The 19,684-nt window shown below is 58.6% G+C and overlaps 1 protein-coding gene across 8 annotated transcripts in view; it reads right to left on the reverse strand.

Moving 5' to 3' along the window:
* Nucleotides 1-11,563: 11,563 nt before the first annotated feature.
* The window catches only part of BANP (BTG3 associated nuclear protein), a 116,731-nt gene continuing 108,610 nt past the window's right edge, over nt 11,564-19,684 (reverse strand). For 6 of the 8 annotated variants that reach the window (XM_073796301.1, XM_073796296.1, XM_073796297.1 and 3 more), the window contains one exon: nt 11,564-11,839. In XM_073796301.1, coding sequence (XP_073652402.1) covers nt 11,585-11,839 — 255 coding nt within the window. In that variant the 3' untranslated portion in view covers nt 11,564-11,584. The other 2 variants (XM_073796298.1, XM_073796299.1) reach the window with 2 other exon arrangements.

Below are 19,684 nucleotides of genomic sequence, written 5' to 3' on the forward strand. Positions count from 1 at the left end.
TCGAGAAGGGAGGAGAGAAGGGATGATGGCGTGTGCCTGCAAGGCCTGACCACACACACGGCTGCACGCGGGGCCGTCAGTGCTGTAGACGCCGGCCTCTCGCGGGAGGTGACCGCTCCCCCCGCTGGGACTCACGTGACTGGCACATCACGCCTGTGTTCTTAAAGATCCTTATAACGCCTTTTATGATCATGAAAATAATATGTATTCACTGTGGACAGATGAAAAACTACAGTGACGCATGAAAACAATCCAACCCCCCAGGAATGAACACCGGGGCCGTTCGGGGCTGGCGCACTCCCGTCCGCCACCTTTGCACGCTGCTGCTTTCCAACCCCCCAGGAACGAACACCGGGACCGTTCGGGGCTGGCGCACTCCCGTCCGCCACCTTTGCACGCTGCTGCTTTCCAACCCCCCAGGAATGAACACCGGGGCCGTTCGGGGCTCGCGCACTCCCGTCCGCCACCTTTGCACGCTGCTGCTTTCCAACCCCCCAGGAATGAACACCGGGGCCGTTCGGGGCTGGCGCACTCCCGTCCGCCACCTTTGCACGCTGCTGCTTTCCAACCCCCCAGGAATGAACACCGGGGCCGTTCGGGGCTCGCGCACTCCCGTCCGCCACCTTTGCACGCTGCTGTTTTCCAACCCCCCAGGAACGAACACCGGGGCCGTTCGGGGCTCGCGCACTCCCGTCCGCCACCTTTGCACGCTGCTGCTTTCCAACCCCCCAGGAACGAACACCGGGGCCGTTCGGGGCTCGCGCACTCCCGTCCGCCACCTTTGCACGCTGCTGTTTTCCAACCCCCCAGGAACGAACACCGGGGCCGTTCGGGGCTCGCGCACTCCCGTCCGCCACCTTTGCACGCTGCTATTTTCCAACCCCCCAGGAACGAACACCGGGACCGTTCGGGGCTGGCGCACTCCCGTCTGCCACCTTTGCACGCTGCTATTTTAAGTGTGGCTTCGACTGAGTCATGCCTTAAACACAAGAAAAGGCAGTGTGGTCGAAACAAGTTTGGGGTTTCAGGTAAGACAATCCCGTCTTCACCCGGGACGCACCATCTGCTGACCCCGTGACCTTGGACAGCGTTTTGTTTCTTTATCTCTGGTGGCGTCTGTGTCTTCACCTGCAGAACGAGGACCGGGTATGGTGAAAAGTATAAACAGCGTGGGCCAGAGCCCTTGGAACAGGCGTGTGGAGTCGATGGCGGTGCCAGTGCAGGTCACGGGGGGGCCCACTAATCCTCCAAATGGAAACTGGGATTTAGCTTTTTGTTCAGTAGATTTGATTCTTCCAAGTGTATGAGGCTCGTGCAGACGGCTAAGATCCCTATCGAAACGGGTGCACAAACCCCTCCCCCAAAGCAAGAAGGGGTCTCTTCTTGGTTGTACATCTGTGCCCCCAAATCCAGAACCCTGCCACAGCGGACAACCTGAAGCCCAGAGCCCTTTTCCAGCCGTGCCTTCTGTCCACCCTGACTGCCCAGGAGGGGTGCGTCCTGCCCAGCAGCCTCGAGGCCCAGGGTCCCAGGAGCTCAGTCCAAGCTTCACGTTCACCGACCCAGCTGCTCACCACTGTTCTCTCCACTTGAAGGTGGGGGCCAGGCTGGGCTCCGCTGTCAGGAAGGGGCACCTCTTTGGTGTCACCCAGACAATCAGGGACAGTGGGGTCTGCGTCGCAAGGCACAAGTCCGGCACGGAGCCCGCTGTCCGCCCCCCAGCCCTGTGGCCGAGCAGGAACGTCCCACATTCCTGGAGAGGCCAGAACGTCTGCCCAGGGGACCACGACGGCTGCGCAGAGCAGACGCATCCCTCGTCCATCCTGTCGCGGCCCTCGCCTCGCCTCGCCCTTCACCCAGCAGACACGGGGGTGGGGGCGGGGGTGGTGCCCACAGGACTGGCCCTGGACGCATCCCAAGAGCGGCCCTTTGCTGACCGTTTACAATAGGCCGGAGGCCACGACAGCCCTGCCGTACAGAGAAAACCAAGGGCCCGAGGTCACAGTGCAGCGTCCCGCCAACACGCTGGGCTTCAAACCCAGCTTCTCAGAAGCCTGGTCCCCTCTCCTCGCCTAGGCATCGCCAATCCCGCAGAACCTGGCCACCCCACCACCAGGTGCCATGGGAACCGGCTCTAAGTAAAAAGGACGTCTCTCAAGGTCCCCAAAGGCAGCAGCCCCGCCAGCCCCACTGCAGGAGGTGGTCTGACGTGCGGGCGGCAACAGGCGGTTTGCTTCCCGGTTCACTGCAGCTCCTTGGACCCCAGTGTCTCTCCTGGGGCCCCAGAGAGACCAAGGCGGGCGAGCACGTGAGACACAGCCCTACGTCTCCATCATGGCTGCACCAAGGTTGTTGAGAGGTCGCACCTGCCCAGTGGGTCCCTCCCAGCTCACCTGGGTCCCTCATGAATAACGCATTCAGGGTGAACTCGCCAGGAAAGCCCAACGTGCACAGCGACCTATCCTGGTTGAAGGCCTCGGAGGGTCCGCCTTGCTCGAGACCCCCCGCTCGGATTCCCACCTCTGACGGAGCAGCTGTCTCTGCTGGAGAAGGTATTTGCAATGAGAGGCTTTTAACAGCCACACAAGGGTTCTTAGCCGGCAGCTGCCGCTCACGACAGGAGAACATCTTTTCCACGTTGGCTGGCACGGAGGCAAAGGGACGATGGCCTGAAAAGAGCCCAGGAGGCCGGGCGCCAGGCTGGGTGACCTCGAGCAAGTCGGGTCCTGCAGGTGGAACCGCTCGTTCGTGACACAGACCCTGTGAGCAACCTGTGTCAGAACCATCTGGGGACACCCAGGGACACTCCCGGAGTGTCCTTCCCAGAACCAGAGGGTGAGGACCCAGGGGCTGGGGGAGCCCCCAGTTCAGCCCAGCCGTGAACCGGAGGGGGCTCTCCGAGTGTGGACCCTGGACCAGCGGCAGCAGTGCCTCCTGGAAGCGTGTGAGAGATGCAGGTTCCCAGGCCAGCCCAGGCCTGCTGAATCAGACACCCCACGCTGTTTTACCCCCGCCCTCCCCAAGGGTTCTGGTAAGTGGCGTCGCACCGGGTCATTCCAGAAGGGGCTGGAGTTGGACGTCCTGTGAAAGCCACTTCCCACCCTAAAACTTTAATGTTCCAGGCGGTTTCTTCCTTGGAGGGTTTGCATTTCATAGCTGAGTGGTGAGGACAAAACAGGATTGTAAACAGGGGATCCAGGCCATGTGGTGTGCGCCTCAGGGACACTGTTTTTATAGCAGAGGGTTTTCTCGATTCGCCCCACGTGGGTGGCCACTGCTCGGGACACCTGCTCACATCCACCAGATGTTAGCAGGTAAGACGTGAACTCGCTGATGGGGCCCCCGTCCCGGGGGCCGGAATGGAACACGACACCCACATGGCCTGACGGGCCCAACGTCAGAGGCTTAGTCCCCAGCCTCGTGTGAGGACCCCATGGTTATGCCGGGCCCACCTGGACGGTCCACGAAACGCTCCACCTCCAACCCCTGACCCAGGCACACCTGCAACAGTCCTTCCGCCACGTCAGGTCACATATCCAGCCGCCCTTCTGGGGATCAGGATGAGGGTGTCCTGGGGGCCACTTTCCAGCCCCTCAGAGTCACCGCATCTCAAAACAGAAAGTCATAGCCCGCCCTCAGGGGCCGAAGAGGGCAGAGGCACGCGGGACACGCACCCACCCACCGTGGGCCTGGCGAGGTCCACCTGGCAGGGGGGGCACGGACCACGCTGAGGTCACCCTGCCACATGGAGAGTGGCAGCCACCTGGGGTCCCCTCTCCTGGCTGGTAGCGACCCCCTCACCCCAGACTGCACAGGATAAACACCTCCCAGGCACTTAACCAGGACGGGACCAGCCTCAGGCCAGCCTTGCCCACCTGCCTGCACGCCGCAGAGCAGAGGAAACCGTGGGTTAGGAAGAGGTGGGGTGACACCCCAGGACAACCTCGTCACCCCGACAGGGACAGACTGACCACACCCTCCCTGCTCTGGTCACATCTGCTATCTGGGTTGCATTTTAAGGGGAAAAGCCAACCTTTCAAGAGAAACGAATTAGGCAAATAAAGGAGACGCATAATTAAGGGGACACTGAAGGAAAGCACTGGGACCTGGCGGCGAGCATGCAGACACCCGACCCCCCGAGATGGTACACGGGTTCCTCCTCCGGCCTCATCCGTGGGCCTCTGCTGTACCCCCGTCCCCCCGTTGGAGGAATCCTCCTCAGGGCCCCCACCTGCCAAGGACCGTCTGTTAATTGTGAGCAGGGGAGGCGCCGGGGACAGGACGGAGCGGGGACGGGCTCGTAACGCCTCTGCAACGCGCTGACCTCAGAGGTGCGGGGCATGTGATGGGGGCTGGAAGCCGGCCCAGCGCTGGCGCCCATCCACGCCGCTCCCTCCGAGGGGACCCACCGGCCAAGAAGGAAATGCGCTGTGCTGGCCCAAACGTTGCCAGATGTGGTGAGGCAAGAGATTCTGGTTATTAAATCCTCAGTTACTCAGAGGGGGATGACCTGGAAGATGACTTCCTCATGGACTCCCGAAACCAGCCTGCTGGGCCTGGGCCCAGACTCCGCCTTCCTGAAACTTGGCCTGGTCTGAGCAGCTGGGCCTGAGGGCGTGTCCTTCCGTCCACACACACACGGGCTGGTGTAAACACTTGCCTTCTGAGTGTGCCCGGCCCTGACTTCCAGGATCCAGGCTTCTCCCTTCCAACCAAATCTGCACCAACCAGAAGCCACCACACAGCTCACTGTCACCCCTTCCCCAGCCCACGGCAGACATCATCAATCAATCACCAAAATTCCAAAGCCAGGGCTTTGGAATCCTTTACAGCACAGTGCTTCAGGCAGGTCCTCAATACTCTGTTCACCTGAAATGACACCTAGTCACTTATCTTGCCTGAGATGGTTGTTTGCTTTCAAATACACACTTCATACACTATTTTGAAAATGTCCCCCAGGGTCTCCCGGAAATGGCTTTTACACTTGCAACGGTGGAAATTCCTCTTCACGTCCAAGTGGTGAGGGAAGCCAGCAGGGTCCCACACATTTATGGTGAAAGGTGTCTGGGCTGCTGGCTTAGCAAATCTGGCCACAGGCAGCCAGGGGTCCACGGCCTTCTGTGTTTATTTGTCATGACACAGAGAACAGGGCAGAACACAGGATCTCCACAAGAAACGTGAAGCAGGGCCCTGGATGAAGCCCGAGCCTCCCCGAGTCTTTGGACGTCTTCGGAGGCTCTCGCGGGAAAGGCTGGGGTCTCCCCTAGAGACTCAGGCTGCCACGTGGACGCACCTTGAAGATGTGATGCTGAGGGAGGAGGCCAGACACAAAGGCCAAATGTTATCTGATTCCGTTCAGGGTAAACGCCCAGACACACTGAGAAGGTTAGGGACTGCCGGGGGCTGAGGAGATGGGGTGACTGCTGATGGGAACGGGCTTCTGCTTGGGGTGACGAACATGGTCTGAAATTGTTACGGTGAGCGCTGCGCCGCTCCACGAACACCCTGGAAACCACAGAACTGTGCTCTGTAAATGAGTGAACTGAACGGTACGCGAGCTGCAGCTCGAGAAATCTGCTGCGTCTCCTTTAAGATCACATCTGGGGGGCAGATGACCCCTCTCCGCACAGCCAGGCTGCCGGGAGGCTCAGAGCTTCCGGCCAGGTGGCCTTGGCAAGCGGCTTAACTGCGCTGAGGTCCAGCTTCTGTGACCATAAAATGAGGTTAACATAACTCACCCCGCTCGTCTATGGGGACTCACGTGAGGATGGAAACCCACGACAGCAACGGCCTGGCGCGCAGGAGACAGGAAAGCGGGTCCCTCGGGAGCAGAAGCCTGATCCCAGAGCCAGAGCTAAGGGGCCGCTCTGACCACTCCTGAGGGCTGTGCCCAGCCCTCGCCCACCCGGGAGGCAGGGCCCACAGCTCCCACGGGGTGAGAGCCGCTCCCTGCAGGACAACGGGAAGCAGACGCCCACACCCATCCACAGGCCCACCTGGCGCGTGTGGAGGGGGTCTGGGGAGGAGGGGCATCGCCCCAAATGCGGGTGCCCAGCGAGGAGGGTCTCAAGCGGGTCCCTGGGAGGGAGGCGGGGCTGGCTCCGGCCGCCTCGGGTAAGGGAGGACTCAGCAGGTTGGGGGGGCAACGGAGTGGGGCCTGCACCCACGTGGAGGGGTTACCACCCCCCCAACCAGCTAAGGAGCGGGGGGCCTGGCGGAGGGGTCAGAGTCCAGCCAAACCCACAGCCCTGCTGTCCGCAGGCAGACGCAATAGCACCCGAGGCCGGTGCTCGGGTGGAGGAATCGCAGACTCTGGAGACGGAGCCTCATGACCTCGCCGGCAGTCCGGGCCTGGGTCTGGGGAGGCGGACGAGGGCCCTTCCTACCTACAGGGGCCTCTGCACTCTGGCGACTTGGGACACCGTTGCCAGGAAAATCAGAACCGTGAAGTAAGCACTCACCCTGAAGCCTGGCAGTCTTCCCCCCTTGAAAACTCACGCCATGGGACTCAAAACCCAGGGGACAGATCCCAGCAGGCAGCGGTGGGGACGAACACACTCGGCTCCCGGGAGCGAACACGCCAGCCGCGAGTGCCCGGGCCTCGGGCTCACCCGCCCAGCACCTCATTTCTGTCTTTTCAGCTTAAACCGAACTCCTGGCCTGGAGGGACCCTCTTCTCGGAGTCCAAGCCGGGAAGACGATGGGGGTGCCCAACAGCTGACACTTCCAAATCTGGAAGCCTGACCACCGCCAGGTTCAGACCCGACGGGAGCCCAAGGCATCAGAGGCCCTGAGTTCTGACCCCATCCTCGGCGAGGCAGGAAATCCTGCCCATGTTTTCAACAATCAAGAAGCCGCCCCCGCCCTGTCTCTGCCACCACTCAGGACGCGGGGAGACTGAGTTGCCACCACGTGGCAAGGGCTTCCCGAGATTCTACGTCACGCCAGGTTCTTGCACAAAGCGAAGTGACACTTCAGGAGAAGCCACCTCTGAGGCTGGTCTCTGGCCAACCTCACCCATCTCCCTTCCTGTTCTGCCACTTGAGCCCCGCCCAGAAACCCCGCGAACAGTCCAGGGCCTTCTCCTCTGCGACAGCGTGTAGTGGATACAGGGCCCTACGGAAGCACACGCGGTACGTGGCAGAAGGGCCAAGAAATGCTCCCTAGCGTCTCGCGTTTCCGTCTGTTTCCCCCCAGATCACGTCAGTGCTGAGTTCATATCATCATTCTGGGCTCTCTGAATTACCTACCAGTAGACGGTAGACACAGATCTAACCCCGTTAACTGTTGGATTTTAAACACACACACACCAAGTTTTCACATCGTAAGAGGCCTCCAGCTGGGCCTCACCTTCTGCCTAGCGGGAGTTTTCTAGGGTAGCACTCGGGTATCACGGAGAATAACAAGGGAAGGGGCGAACGACTTCAGCACAAAACATGGGACTTATTATCGGAACCCTGGGATTAACATTTCTGCCCCTCACTAGGTATGTGTCCTTGGTCAAGATCCTCAACCTCAAGTTCCTCACTTGAAAATGGTAGTTGCAAAATCAAATGACATAAGAAGAAATAAAAGCACAACGCGGGCTTCCCTGGTGGCGCAGTGGTTGGGAGTCCGCCTGCCGATGCAGGGGACACGGGTTCATGCCCCGGTCCGGGAAGATCCCACATGCCGCGGAGCAGCTGGGCCCGTGAGCCATGGCCGCTAAGCCTGCGCGTCCGGAGCCTGTGCTCCGCGACGGGAGGGGCCACAACAGTGAGAGGCCCGCGTACAGCAAAAAAAAATAATAAAATAAAAAAAATATAATAAAAGCACAACGCACAAGACCTTTGGGAAGCTGCGTATTATTATCAGTGTTACTACGTTGTCATTACTGTTACCACCCCAGCTCTGCAGGCAACAGGACTGCCACGTCTCATCCTTTATCTTTCCCTTACCATTTAAGAGGTGGGCTTTTGTATTTTAATTAAAAACAAACAAATAAAAGAAACCAGAACCCATGGGGGGCTGCCATCCTTCATCGCTATGAAGGCCCGAGAGTGAGGGCGGTGGGTGCATCTGCACGTGTGGACGACCCCTCCCGGGGTGGTTCAGAAAGTCTACGCACGGAAACTGCGACTGTCACTTTTGCTGGTGGCCTGATCGTATAATGGGAAACAGACATATCAAAGCACTGGGAGGCAACCTGCTTTGAAACTTGCTCAAGTGAAACCGTTATGAAGAGACTGCTGGCCCCATGTCTGGTAAAATGGCTTGTCACCCATAGTGCAGGCTTGTGACAGGTTATATGCCACCACGAGCCCCCCATTCCGCCCGTGCTGGGTCGGGGGACCCAGGCCTGTCTCCACACTTGCTCAGAACAGCCTTAATGAGATGCACATTGAGCAGAAAGTGTCGCTAATCGGGCCTGTCTGCGGCACATCCGAGCTTGGGTGGTGAGACAAGGCTGTCACTGGGGACATATCACAGAAAAAAAAAAAAAAGAGAGAATAAATTGGGCAAAGAATAGAAGGCCCGAAGGAAGGAGGGAGACCCTGACTGCGCCCTCAGAGCACAGACCGCAGACACATCTCTCCACGCCAAACTGATCTGCCTCTGGGCTCTGGCTTTGGGTCCAGCACTTGAATTGTCAACAGGAAAGCGGAACGCTTTGTTTTGCCATAAAGATGTTTCCAAACTGCATTTGTTGCCACGGCTTGGTTGTAAGTCTGCATGCATTAGTAACGAGAAGAAGAAACAGAGAGCCCTATCACCAGCGCATCCCACCTCCTAAGGACAGCACTTCATTTCACACCCCGCTGCCAGCCGGCGGGGACCCAGGGGGCCTGCACTTACCCCGGAGGCGGCCGTGGCACGTCTGCCGCGTGTCCTGCGGATGGCGTGTGACGAGAAGGCTGTTGACGTGTCCTCCCCTACTCCGCGGGCCCAGGTGCCTGCGGAAACCGCAGGGTGGCTGGCGCTGCCTCTCCCCGGGCTGCTTCGCTCTCAGCTGGGAAGTCTCAAGTTCCGGACGGTCTGGGATTCCCTCTCCCCTCGCACACACTTAACCCTGCTCGTGCCTGCCGAGGCGTGGTTGGAAGAAACCCAGTCTCGTGTGCTCCAGAACGAAGGAGCGGCGCCTGGTCCCCGGCTGGCTTCCCTCCTGCTTCTCCTTCGTAAACTGAACACATGTGCAAGGAGCCGGAAGATGCTTCTCTGCAGCGCAGGCCCGCTTCTTAACCCTCTGGACCGCTTCCCCGGGCAGCGAGGGCGCACCTGCCGGCAGGGATTTCCGGAGACGTCCACCCCGGGGCTACCAGCCCGCAGGTCTCTGGGGGGCTGCCTTTCGCCGGCCTCCTTTGGGGACTTCCCTCAGAGCGTGGAGCGGCTCAGACCCACCCGCAGGCTCGGGAGGCTGGTGGGCGCGGGGGTCGGGGCGGGGGCGGAGAAGCGTGGCCGGGCGGACACCAGCCTCCCCGCTGGTTCCCCTCGGATGCTCAGCGGTCACACTCCTTCCGGGACCGGCGTCCTCGTCCAGCAGCTGTCCACAGCACCCACACGCACACACCAGTGACCCCAGGGTGGGGAGGGGGGCTGTACGTGCCCGGGGGTTGGGGCGAGGGTCGCCATTCCTCCGAGTCGCGCCCCTGAGGTGCCCATTTTGTACTCCCACCACGGCGCCCTCGACTCTCGTGAGCCCCCAGGGAGACACGGCCCGAGAGCTTAACACGGCCATTGTTGACGTTGACCCGAAGCGGGTCCTGAAGCCCTACCACCGGCCAGCCTGGGATTCCACTGCCGAGGCAGGAACGGGAGCCGGAAGTGACCCCCTGAGGGCCAGCGGCCGGGGAGGGGGAGAAGTCCCCGCCCCTGAGGGCCCCCAGGCACGCTCACGCACGCATGGCACGCACGCTCACGCACGCCCCCCACGCGCCCACGCACACGCTCACGCACGCCCCCCCACGCGCCCACGCACACGCTCACGCACGCCCCCCCCCACGCACCCACGCACACGCTCACGCACATCCCCACGGCACGTCCTCACGCACACACAGGCGCTCAGGTCCTCCCTCCCGGTCTGACCACGTGGACCTTGTGAGGCCCTTGTTATTATGCTCCCCGGTCACACGAGGGTCACGTGACCCTCCCAAAGTGTCTCAGGAATCCTCCCTCTTGACTAAGACCCCTTCAGGAAGGACCCTCAGTGGCCATTAGATGGGGAGCCTGAGAAGATGCGTCCCCGATCTTGGTTCCGATTCCTGGTTCCAGAACTCAGCTGATGCCCCACGAGCTCCAGTCCACAGGGGGCATCCCTGGGTTCTCCTTCAGTGGCTCCCCCTGAAGTGGCTCCTGCTCCCACGTGGAGGAAAGGGGTGAGACCCCCCCGAGCACCCACACCATGGTGGAGAGGCAGCGGTGTGTAGGGGCCCTGTTGGGCTGCCCCCTGCAGGCCTGCAAGGCCTGTGCTTGCCCAGCCTCAAGACCAAAGAAGGAGCCCGGAGTCGGTGACAGAGACATCAGTGGTTTCATGGGTGGCAGAGCTTACGTGTCTGAAGAAAGGTCCTGGAGCAACACCCCACCGTGTGCAGTGGACAGTGGGCAGGACGATGTGGCAGCCTCCAGCGGGGAAGGGGAGGTTACCAGTTACAGTGGAATTGCCATCAGGTGCGCTCATTAGCTACCAGGGGAACCAGCGGAGGGGCCCGTCCCTCTCCTCCCCTTGATGAGCACAGTCACCAGCTGGCCTGGGGCAAGTATGTAGGAAGGTTAGTCAGGTGCGTCGGGTGTAGGTGAATCAGGCGCTGGACATGCAGGTCCATACAGGTCGGACCCTGACTCTGGAGCCAGCTGCCTGGGTTCAAATTTGATTCCACCACTTACTGGCTGTGCTGCTTGAGGCAAGTTGCTTAACCTCTCTGAGCTTCAGTGTGCAAATCCGCAAAATTCAGATGATAATAGTACCTCTCTCGTGGGGATGGTGTTCAGGATTAAATGACTTTTAACACATGTAACATTCTCAAAGGTGCTATTACTAGAACTCAAAGGAGAGATCCTACCATCCCCTGGTCCTGACACAGGGCTCCTGCGAAGCCCTGTAGTTCCAGCACATAAGAGCAGGCCCCAGGCAGTGAATCTGCCGACACGTATCCGCAGCCCTGAAAACGCTGTGAGCCTCTAGGGCAGTCACTCCGTGGGCACTGCTCTGTGGAAGAACTGCCATGTCCAGGAAACATGTTACAAGGATGCTAACTGGAAACGAAAGGCCCCCAAATAGGGGGCTGGTAAATTAGGAAACATAATGACACAGGTGAGCATGCAGCTCACGGGGTGATGCTTGAGGGGCTGCTGCCTTGTGGGCTTTGTATCTGAACATATATTTTTAGATGTAATTTTAATAGGTTTAATAGATATTAATATATATATATTTAGAAGTCCATCTAGAATAGACAAAATAAGATGTCCAGGATGGAGGACCAATGCATTAAAATAAAATGATTAGAATTTTTAAATCATCTTAACTGATGTCTAAGACATTAAATGCTGAATCGGGGAGGTGGGGGAGGGTGGAGAAAAGAAGAATGAATAACTGAAATACCCCCAAACTTTAATCTTGGAGTTTTGTACGATGAGCAGGACTGCGTCTATAATCAGGAAACAGACATTTGCAAAACAAAAAGCCAACTCTGGGGCTTCCCTGGTGGCGCAGTGGTTGAGAGTCCGCCTGCCGATGCAGGGGACACGAGTTCGTGCCCCGGTCCGGGAAGATCCTACATGCTGCGGAGCGGCTGGGCTCGTGAGCCACGGCCGCTGAGCCTGCGCGTCCGGAGCCTGTGCGCCGCAACAGTGAGAGGCCCGCGTACTGCAAAAAAAAACAAAAAATAAAAAGCCAGCCCTGACCTCTCCCTCATGTTCAGTCACAGGCTCTTCCTTTGAAATGTCTCTCTTGTTGCTCCCACTTTTCTGTTTCTGCTCTTCTCTGCCTGACCAAGCCACCTCCCTCCTCCTCCACCCGCTGTCCCCTGCCTGGTCTGCGGGCCCACAGCATCCTGGCCCATTGTCACGCTCACCACCTAGGGTCTGCTGGTGTTCTTGCCTGAGTTACAGATGGGAGCCGAGACTCCCAGAGGCTAAGTGACCTGCCCACGTCACCAAGGTAACAGGTGGCAGGGCTGGGACTTGAGCCCAGTCCCTTGGCCTGTGAGGTCAGGAACTCCCCCGTGGGGACCAGGGCAAAGGTGCCGAGTCCCACGTGGGGCTTCCCTTTTGGAGCTTGTCTGGGAGTTGCCCTTGGGGACGGTGGCCTCACGATCCATGTTACAGTCATCCAGGTGTCCCCATCATCACAGGGAACATCTAGGGGCAAGTCTGCACCACCCCGCAGAGGAGCAGAGGGACGCGGGCCCTAAACCAGCTAGGGAACATCACAGGTGTCCAGGAGCGGTGCGTTTGGGCAAAGAATCCCAACACGGTGGCTATTTCAGGGTGAGTATCCAGGGAAGGCCCCTCTGAGGAAGGGGCGGGAGGAACCTGGGGCGGAGCCGGCCGAGTGAGGGACCTGGTCAGGTTGGCGAGGCACCTGGCCGGGCTGCTGTCCACCCGTCATTCAATCAAACGCTCACCTGGGGGCTGGGATGAAGGCACCTGGGGGATGTGTGTCACCTCTGCCACCAGCTGGCTTTAGGTGAAGGAGATCCCCCTCCGTGATGTGCGGGGGCCTCGGCCGCTCGGCTGAAAGCCTTTTGGAGAAATTGGAGGTTTCCTCGAGGAAGAAGAAATCCCGCATCTGAGCTGTAGCGTTAGCTCCTGGCTGTTCCCAGGTGCCAGCCCCACAGCCGTCTGCGCCCAGCCCTGTAAGAGATCTTTCTGCATAAAAATGTCCTACGACTTCTGTCCCTGGTAGAACCCTGCCCAGTACGAGACCGAACCGGTCGCTGGGTGTCAGCTGTCTGAAGGGACCTCATGAGTTAGTAAAACGTGGACGTCCCCGTAGTGCCGGCTTCCTAATGAGTTTCGTACCGTCGGGCAGCTGTGCTCCGGGCAGGTAGAGCCTCTGAGGTCGTTTACAGAATCAGTGAACTGCGCTGTCTGTGGCCACTGCTGTTTAAAGAGCCCAGCTGGGCATCCTGCCCTCCGCGCAGTGTTTCCTGGGGCACTTTTTCCTGTGGCAAAATGCGATTAAACGTAAACCATCTCAGGTTAGACCACTGTGTCCAGAAAAACCATTTCCTGAGATGTGGCCTGCCTGATGTGTTGGAGTCTCCTTTTTAAACAAGTGCTTGCTCTATGTTGTAAACAAGGCCTGAAAACACTTTTAAGCATCAACGTGGCTGACGTGAACCAGCTGTTTCGGCCGCGGCTGCATTCAGAACGCCCGGGTAGGTCTGAGCTTCCTGGCACCCGATGTGTCCCAGACGCTGAGCCGGTGTCGGGCTGGGGCCGGCACGGGGGGCTTCGAGCTCCCACCGCTGCTCCCAGTGCATGGCCGAGGCTGAGCGCCTCTGGTCTACCCACAAGAACTCTGATTGAGGCACTTCAGAGGAAGGCTTTTCCTTCGTGGGGCAGACACAGCCTCACGCCCTGCTAACAGCCTGCCCAGCTTTGGGGAGGAGCTGAGACCCAAACCTGGCCTCCCGAGTGGTGAAACTGCTAGTCTGGTTGTCACGTGAGGGTGTGCCCTGCTTGTGGCCCTGCGGGTTGGAGTGGACCCTCCGAGCAGGTCACTGATGCTGACGGGAGTCCAGTTACCCCAGGATGACTAAGAAGGGACCTGGGCAGGAAAATGAGAAGGTTTTGTCTGTCTCGGGTGTAGCCCCACGTCTAGGTTCTGTGCAGGTCTGGGTGCTGGTTCCAGTCACACCCCCCAAACTCAGTGGCTTCTCTCACACCGTCGGTCGGCCAGGCCTCTGGGGAGGGCCTGGCTGAGCAGTCTCCACTTGGGCCGTGACGTGCAGGTGTGGTCCTGTGTCAGCCGGGGCTGTGGCATCGTCTGAAGGCTGGCCTAGGGCGGGAGGGGCACTTCCAAGGCGGCCCTGTCACGCGGCGGGCACGTTGGTGCTCTTAGCCAGAGACCTGTGTTTCTGCAAGTGGCCCTCTCCGTGGGGCTGCCTGAGTGTCACGACACGGCGGCTGCCGCCATCCAAGAGGCCAAGGCGGAGGCTGCAGTGCCTTTTATAGCCTCAGAAGTCAACCCCATCAGCTCTGCCCTACGCCATTGGCCACGTGGACCAGCCCTGATTTGATGCGGGAAGGTGACGCTGACCAAGAGGCCGGGATGAGTGGGGTCATCGTGGAGGCTGACCGCCACAGCACTGTGTTAGAAAGAGGGTTCAGAGAAAAGCAATGGGAGGGTCCAGGGAGTCAGATTAATCACCTGAAAATGACCAAATTAGATAGGAGGGGGATCAGCGTTAGACCGTGGAAGGCGGGCTGACGGTGAGCTTACAGAAGGAGCCAAACTCACCATCTCCGGCCCGAAGTCTTAGACCTCCCACTTCCCGTCCGGGGCTGTGACCATCACGTAGCTCCCTCAGCAGCAAAATGGGGACGGTGGTGGTGCCTGACCCCCTTCTACACCTACCTGTTAGGAGTTCGAAGGAGTAACAGAAAGAATAATGAAGGGCCGAAGGGTGATGCCGTTGTCATTAACAGCTTTACTGTGCTGCAAGTCATATGCTGTGCGTTTCACCAGTAGGAAGCCCGTGATTCAGTGGTTTGGGTCTGCCGTCACCAAGACAGACTCGTGAGGCCTTTTGACACTTGAGAGGGTATTTTCGGGCACTGAAGAGAAATGCCGGTCGATGTGGCTAGTTCAGCAGGGAACTCCTTGCCCCGGAGGTACTAGGAACCATGAAGTTCGGGCTGAAAAGGACCTCGGTGGGAAGACAGGTCTGGAGGCGTCAGGGCCGAACCGCCCGTGAGTGGATATCACCAGAGAATCCGCTTCGCTCCCGTGATGCTGGCGTGAAGCCTGGCGGCCTGTCCCGAGGGGCCTCAGCACCACAGTGAGAACCTGCTTCCTGAATCCAGCGCCGAGTTCACGGGCCGACATCCCTACCCACGTTCTCTGGCTCTGTGGGGAGAGGGTCCCTGCGGCCGGGGGCATAATTCCGCCCTCCCCTCCTGCAGAGCTTTCCCAGCCCCTGCAGCTCACCCTGGGACCCGTCCAGCCCCGCAGGGTGGGGAGCTTGGGGTGTAATGTCGCCCCCCGATCCGACCCTCCTTTCCTTTGTGCTTCCGGCTCCAGCCAGGCCGTCCTGCAGCCAAACCCGGGAGAAGGGGCGGGTGGGCCCCACAGGCCAGAGCACCGGCGGGGGACGGTGGCGCGGCCCGGCGGGTTGGCCAGGCGCCTGCACAGAGGAGACGGGCACTGGCCGCGTGACTTTCCTACCGATCGACGACATTCGGTGGGAGTCGGGGTGCGGCTCTGGCGGCCCAGGGCAAAGGGACGCGAGCACGGGCTCACGGTACGTGTGGACTCGGACTCACTTCTCCCGGCCCCTTGCCGCGATCCCTGACAAGGCCAACGAGCAGAAGGCCCCGTGGGCCCCCGAGCCGGGTCACAGGGTGTCCTCCGGAGTGGAGAGGTGGGGGCTCCGTCGTGACCCCAGGAAACAGCAAGTCCCAGCCAGCCCGGACGCAGGTCACGGGGTTACCGCTCTGAGCGCTGGCCTGCCCTGGCCTAGTGCAAGCTGTGTTGCCAAAACGCTCCCTCCTCCCCTCGCCAGCTGCAGCCTGAGAATACCCGCCTCGCCCTCTGCCCCCGGCCCTCGGTCCGGAGCCAAGAATTCCGTGACAGACGCCCAAGCCATAGTTCACAGAATCACTCCCCACCACTGGACACGGAGGCCTGCTCGACCCTCTGCCAAGGTCAGGAGCTGCTGCAGAAGTCTGCTAGGAGGGCCTCGAGGACGGACTCTGTTCTGAGTTCCACCCGGGTCCAGGCTTCCCGCTGAGCCCAGGCTGCTCCGTCCATCAAATCACAGCCTCGAGGGACAGCTTCCTAAGGCCCACAGAACCCTGCCATGGACCAAGTGAGGAACTCTGTGCATCAGTAACCTGAACACACGGCCCGCCTGGCAGGGGAAGTGAGCCGGCAATGGGGAAACTGATCATGAGATAAACACGGATATAAATGTGTGAGTGAGTGCATTTGTGCGAGGGTGACTGTGAGTGTGGACCTGCGTCTGTACAAGTCCTAGTTCTGTCCACTGAGAGGGCTGGCAGCTGTGACACCCCAGCAGCAAGGACCCAGGGCACCCCAGCACCCAGATCATGGTTTCTAAACACCAGCTTCCACTGACAGTGGCCGGGACTCCTTGGAGAGATGGCCGATTCCAACCTGGGCAGGAAAACACCAGATGCTCCTGGAACATCTTGAAACACCAGATGGCCAGGAAGCCGTCCAGGGCCCCCGGGGGCCCCCAGCGTGCTTGGAGCCAGCCTGACAGGGTGCCCCGACAGGAACAGACTACCGCCTGCTGAAAAGAATTGTAATTCACGCGCTTATACTCAGATGAATAGACAAGTGGAAGTCTGAGGAAGCGTGGGATGTTTGTGTAGTTTTAAAGTGCTTTCCTACAAAATAGTTACTTATAATAAAGAGGGAAGGGGTAGCTCTGCAGGGGAGGCTGATGTCGTTTGCATGGCCAGTAGAGGGATGGATCGAACCGCCCCCCTCCGCCTGTGCATGGAGCGCATCCACCCTCCCCAGGGGTGGGGCTGACCCGTCCACAGGCCCAGCTCTGCTCGTCCCTCCACCGGCCTCTCCTGACCCGAACGGAGCCCTCCCGATGTCCACCTCCTGCTCTGCTGCCTGAGGGCTCACACCGCTTCCCTTGATGAAACAGTGAGGCTTTGCCAGCAGTGAGGGCGGGAGGAGCTGGAACAGGCCGGGGAGGGCAGAGTGGGCTCGCCAGGCAGAATCACGCGGCCCCTGGGAAGCGCAGGGTGCTCCCCCGCTGATCTGTGCAGGTAGGCGAACACTGGGATTTTCTGTGTGGGCTTTTGCTAGATGAGTAGGAGTTCAAGCGGGTTGAGGAGGGAAGAGAGGGCGTGAGGGGCGAGGCGGTCAGCGGGTTATGGCTCCCGACTGGGTGAAGGATTCCTGGGCTCAGCAGGCCAGGGGAGGGGGCCAAAGCCCAGGAGACTCCAGGGCCAGGGCAACAGGGCGCCTTGTCACCCACCAATGGGGACAGGTCTCCCTCGGGAGGTTTGTGATTTTCCCCCATAAACATCGTATGAATCTTTAATTGGATTTATTTCTTGATATTTTACGGCTACTTTAATGAAGTCTTCTTAAAGTTTCATTTTCATGTGACTGCTGATGGAATGTAGAAATGCAGCAACACTCTGTACAGGAAGTCCCCTACACACAAAGCTTCCAGTTGTGAATTTTCAGAGATGCAAACATGCCCCTGTATGCCAGCTGTTGTACCGTGCTACTGTACTTTTCAAGGTACTGTACTGTAAAATTAAAGATCTTTTATTTTTTGTGCTTGTTTTTTATGTATTATTTGTGTGAAAAGTATTATAAACCTATTACAGTACAGTACTATGTAGCCGATTGTGAGAGTTGGGTACCTAGGCTAATTTGTTGTACTTATGAACGTGCTCTCAGAAGGGAACTCGTTCGTATGTAGGGACTTGGTTTTGACCCCAAACCTTGCTAACAGTTGCGATAACCCGTCTTTGGAAATTGTTTGGAATTTTCTAGAACACAACGCCATCACCTCAAATAATGACAGCTTTGTCTCTCCCTTTCCACTCCTGAAGTCTTGTTTCCTTCTCCCCCACGGCTTGGAAGGCCTTCAGCTCAACGCTGAACCAAGTTCCTGGGGTCAACGGTGAGCCTGCTGCCGGCCGGCCGGGCTTTGTGGAAAGCCTTGAGCGAGGTGAGGAAGTTCCCTCTTATTTCTAGAATGCTGTCTCGTTTTTTTTTTAGCATTTTGAATAGAGGCTGAATTTTTTTAAAGGCTGGCTCTGCTTCTGCGGAGCTAATCGTGTGACTTTCCCCCTTAATCTCTAAATGTGCCGTGTCACAAACCAGGCTGCAGTCCTGAGCTGAAAACACACGGGCACCAAGAAAACCTGAAGGATTTATTGTGTCCACGCTTGTGAATTCACGTATTTAGTTTAGGGAGCTCAGCCCGGCTCCTAGAAATAAAATAAACCCTCAAGCCCGACGTGTTTCTCGCGACCCGCAAGTCAGGCAGCGGATGATCTCCCGTCTGCACTTTGTATTATTGCCAGATTTGATCTGCTAATATCTTGCATAGAATTTCTTTTCTCTGAGTAAGACTGGCCTGTCATTTTCTGTCCCTACTCATCTTCTTAGGTTTTGATGCCAGAGATATCTGAGCCTCATAGCTGAGCTGGGAAATGTTCCGCCTCTGTTTTCTGAAGGAGTCTGAGAAAGGGTGGGCTACGTCCTTCTCTGAGCGTTTGGGACACCATTCTTCATCCTGGCTATTTTCTTCTACCCTATTTTCCAGTTCACCAATGATCTCAGCTCTGCCTAATCTGCCACGATACCTACATCCTGAATTCGCACTTTTGATTATTCTGTGAAAGTTGTACAATGACGCTTTTGTACTTCGAGAAAGTTTTCGGGTCACGGTTCCAATTCTCAGTGCTCCTCTCTCTGAACATCGTAAGCAGATTGTGTGAAAGCCTGGGAGAAGCCCAGCGCCCGTGGCCCGCTGTTGATGTCGGTCCCGCCTGTGCTGCCCTCTCTCGTCTGCTGGCTTATCCTGATTGTGTGCTGGGTGGTGAGCGTGCACAACCGCTTGCGCACTGAATTCCATGCCATCTTCCTTTCACAAGGATCGTGTGTGCTTCACCCGGCAGTGGGGACACAGCAGTGCAAGGCCTCGGCAGCCCAGCGTCTGTACCCCCAGAGGCGCCCCCGTCCTGTGCCCCCTTCTTTCCTGCCTTCTTTCGGAGCCATTGGGTATTTTTCCTCACGGCAACTTCCCCCCTGTTAGCCTGGAAGCTACAGATACTGTTCCTAGTCTTTTAACGGATAAGGAAGGACAACTTAACGGCTGAAGCCCAGACTACTAGTTCTCTACCATCTTCCCGAGTACGCCCTTCATCACACGCTACTTCTTTTTCTCTGTAAGCCCCACAGACACTACCTTCTCCTACGCAGCCGGGTTTCCGGACAACTCACATTTACCCCTTTCTCTGTGCTTCCTTCCTCCCCGAGTCTCAGATCCTCCGTCTGGTACCACCCGCCTTCCGCCAGAAGCGTAGGTTTTAAGATGTTTTAGTGCGGGCCTACCGGCAGCAAACTCTGGCCCTTTGTGTGTCTTATTTAGAAAGAAGAAGAAAAAAAACAAAAGCTTTTAGGGTGAAGAGTGACAAGGAAACATACAAATCACGGCACACCTTCGCACAGCGCCAGCGCACCCAGCTTAAGACACGCGGAGATGCCAGCCCCCCCGGCCGCCCGCCTGCCTCACCACTGCCCCTTCCTCCCTGGATGATTCTAACGCCAGGGAGGAAGGAGGCTCGTCCTGCCCCCTCTTGAAATGGGCATAAACGGGGTCACAGTCCTGCTTCCGGCCCCACCCATCGGTGTGACGGCAGGACTCCATCCACTCCCACGACTGTTGGCGCCCCGTGGGAAGGGCAGGCCACGGGAGGCACCCCGCGCCGCTGTGAAGGGTGCGGCGCCTGGAGGGGCTGCTGGACCACCCGCCCC

The sequence above is a fragment of the Tursiops truncatus genome, chromosome 19, assembly GCF_011762595.2.
Source record: "Tursiops truncatus isolate mTurTru1 chromosome 19, mTurTru1.mat.Y, whole genome shotgun sequence".
Lineage (NCBI taxonomy): Eukaryota > Metazoa > Chordata > Mammalia > Artiodactyla > Delphinidae > Tursiops > Tursiops truncatus.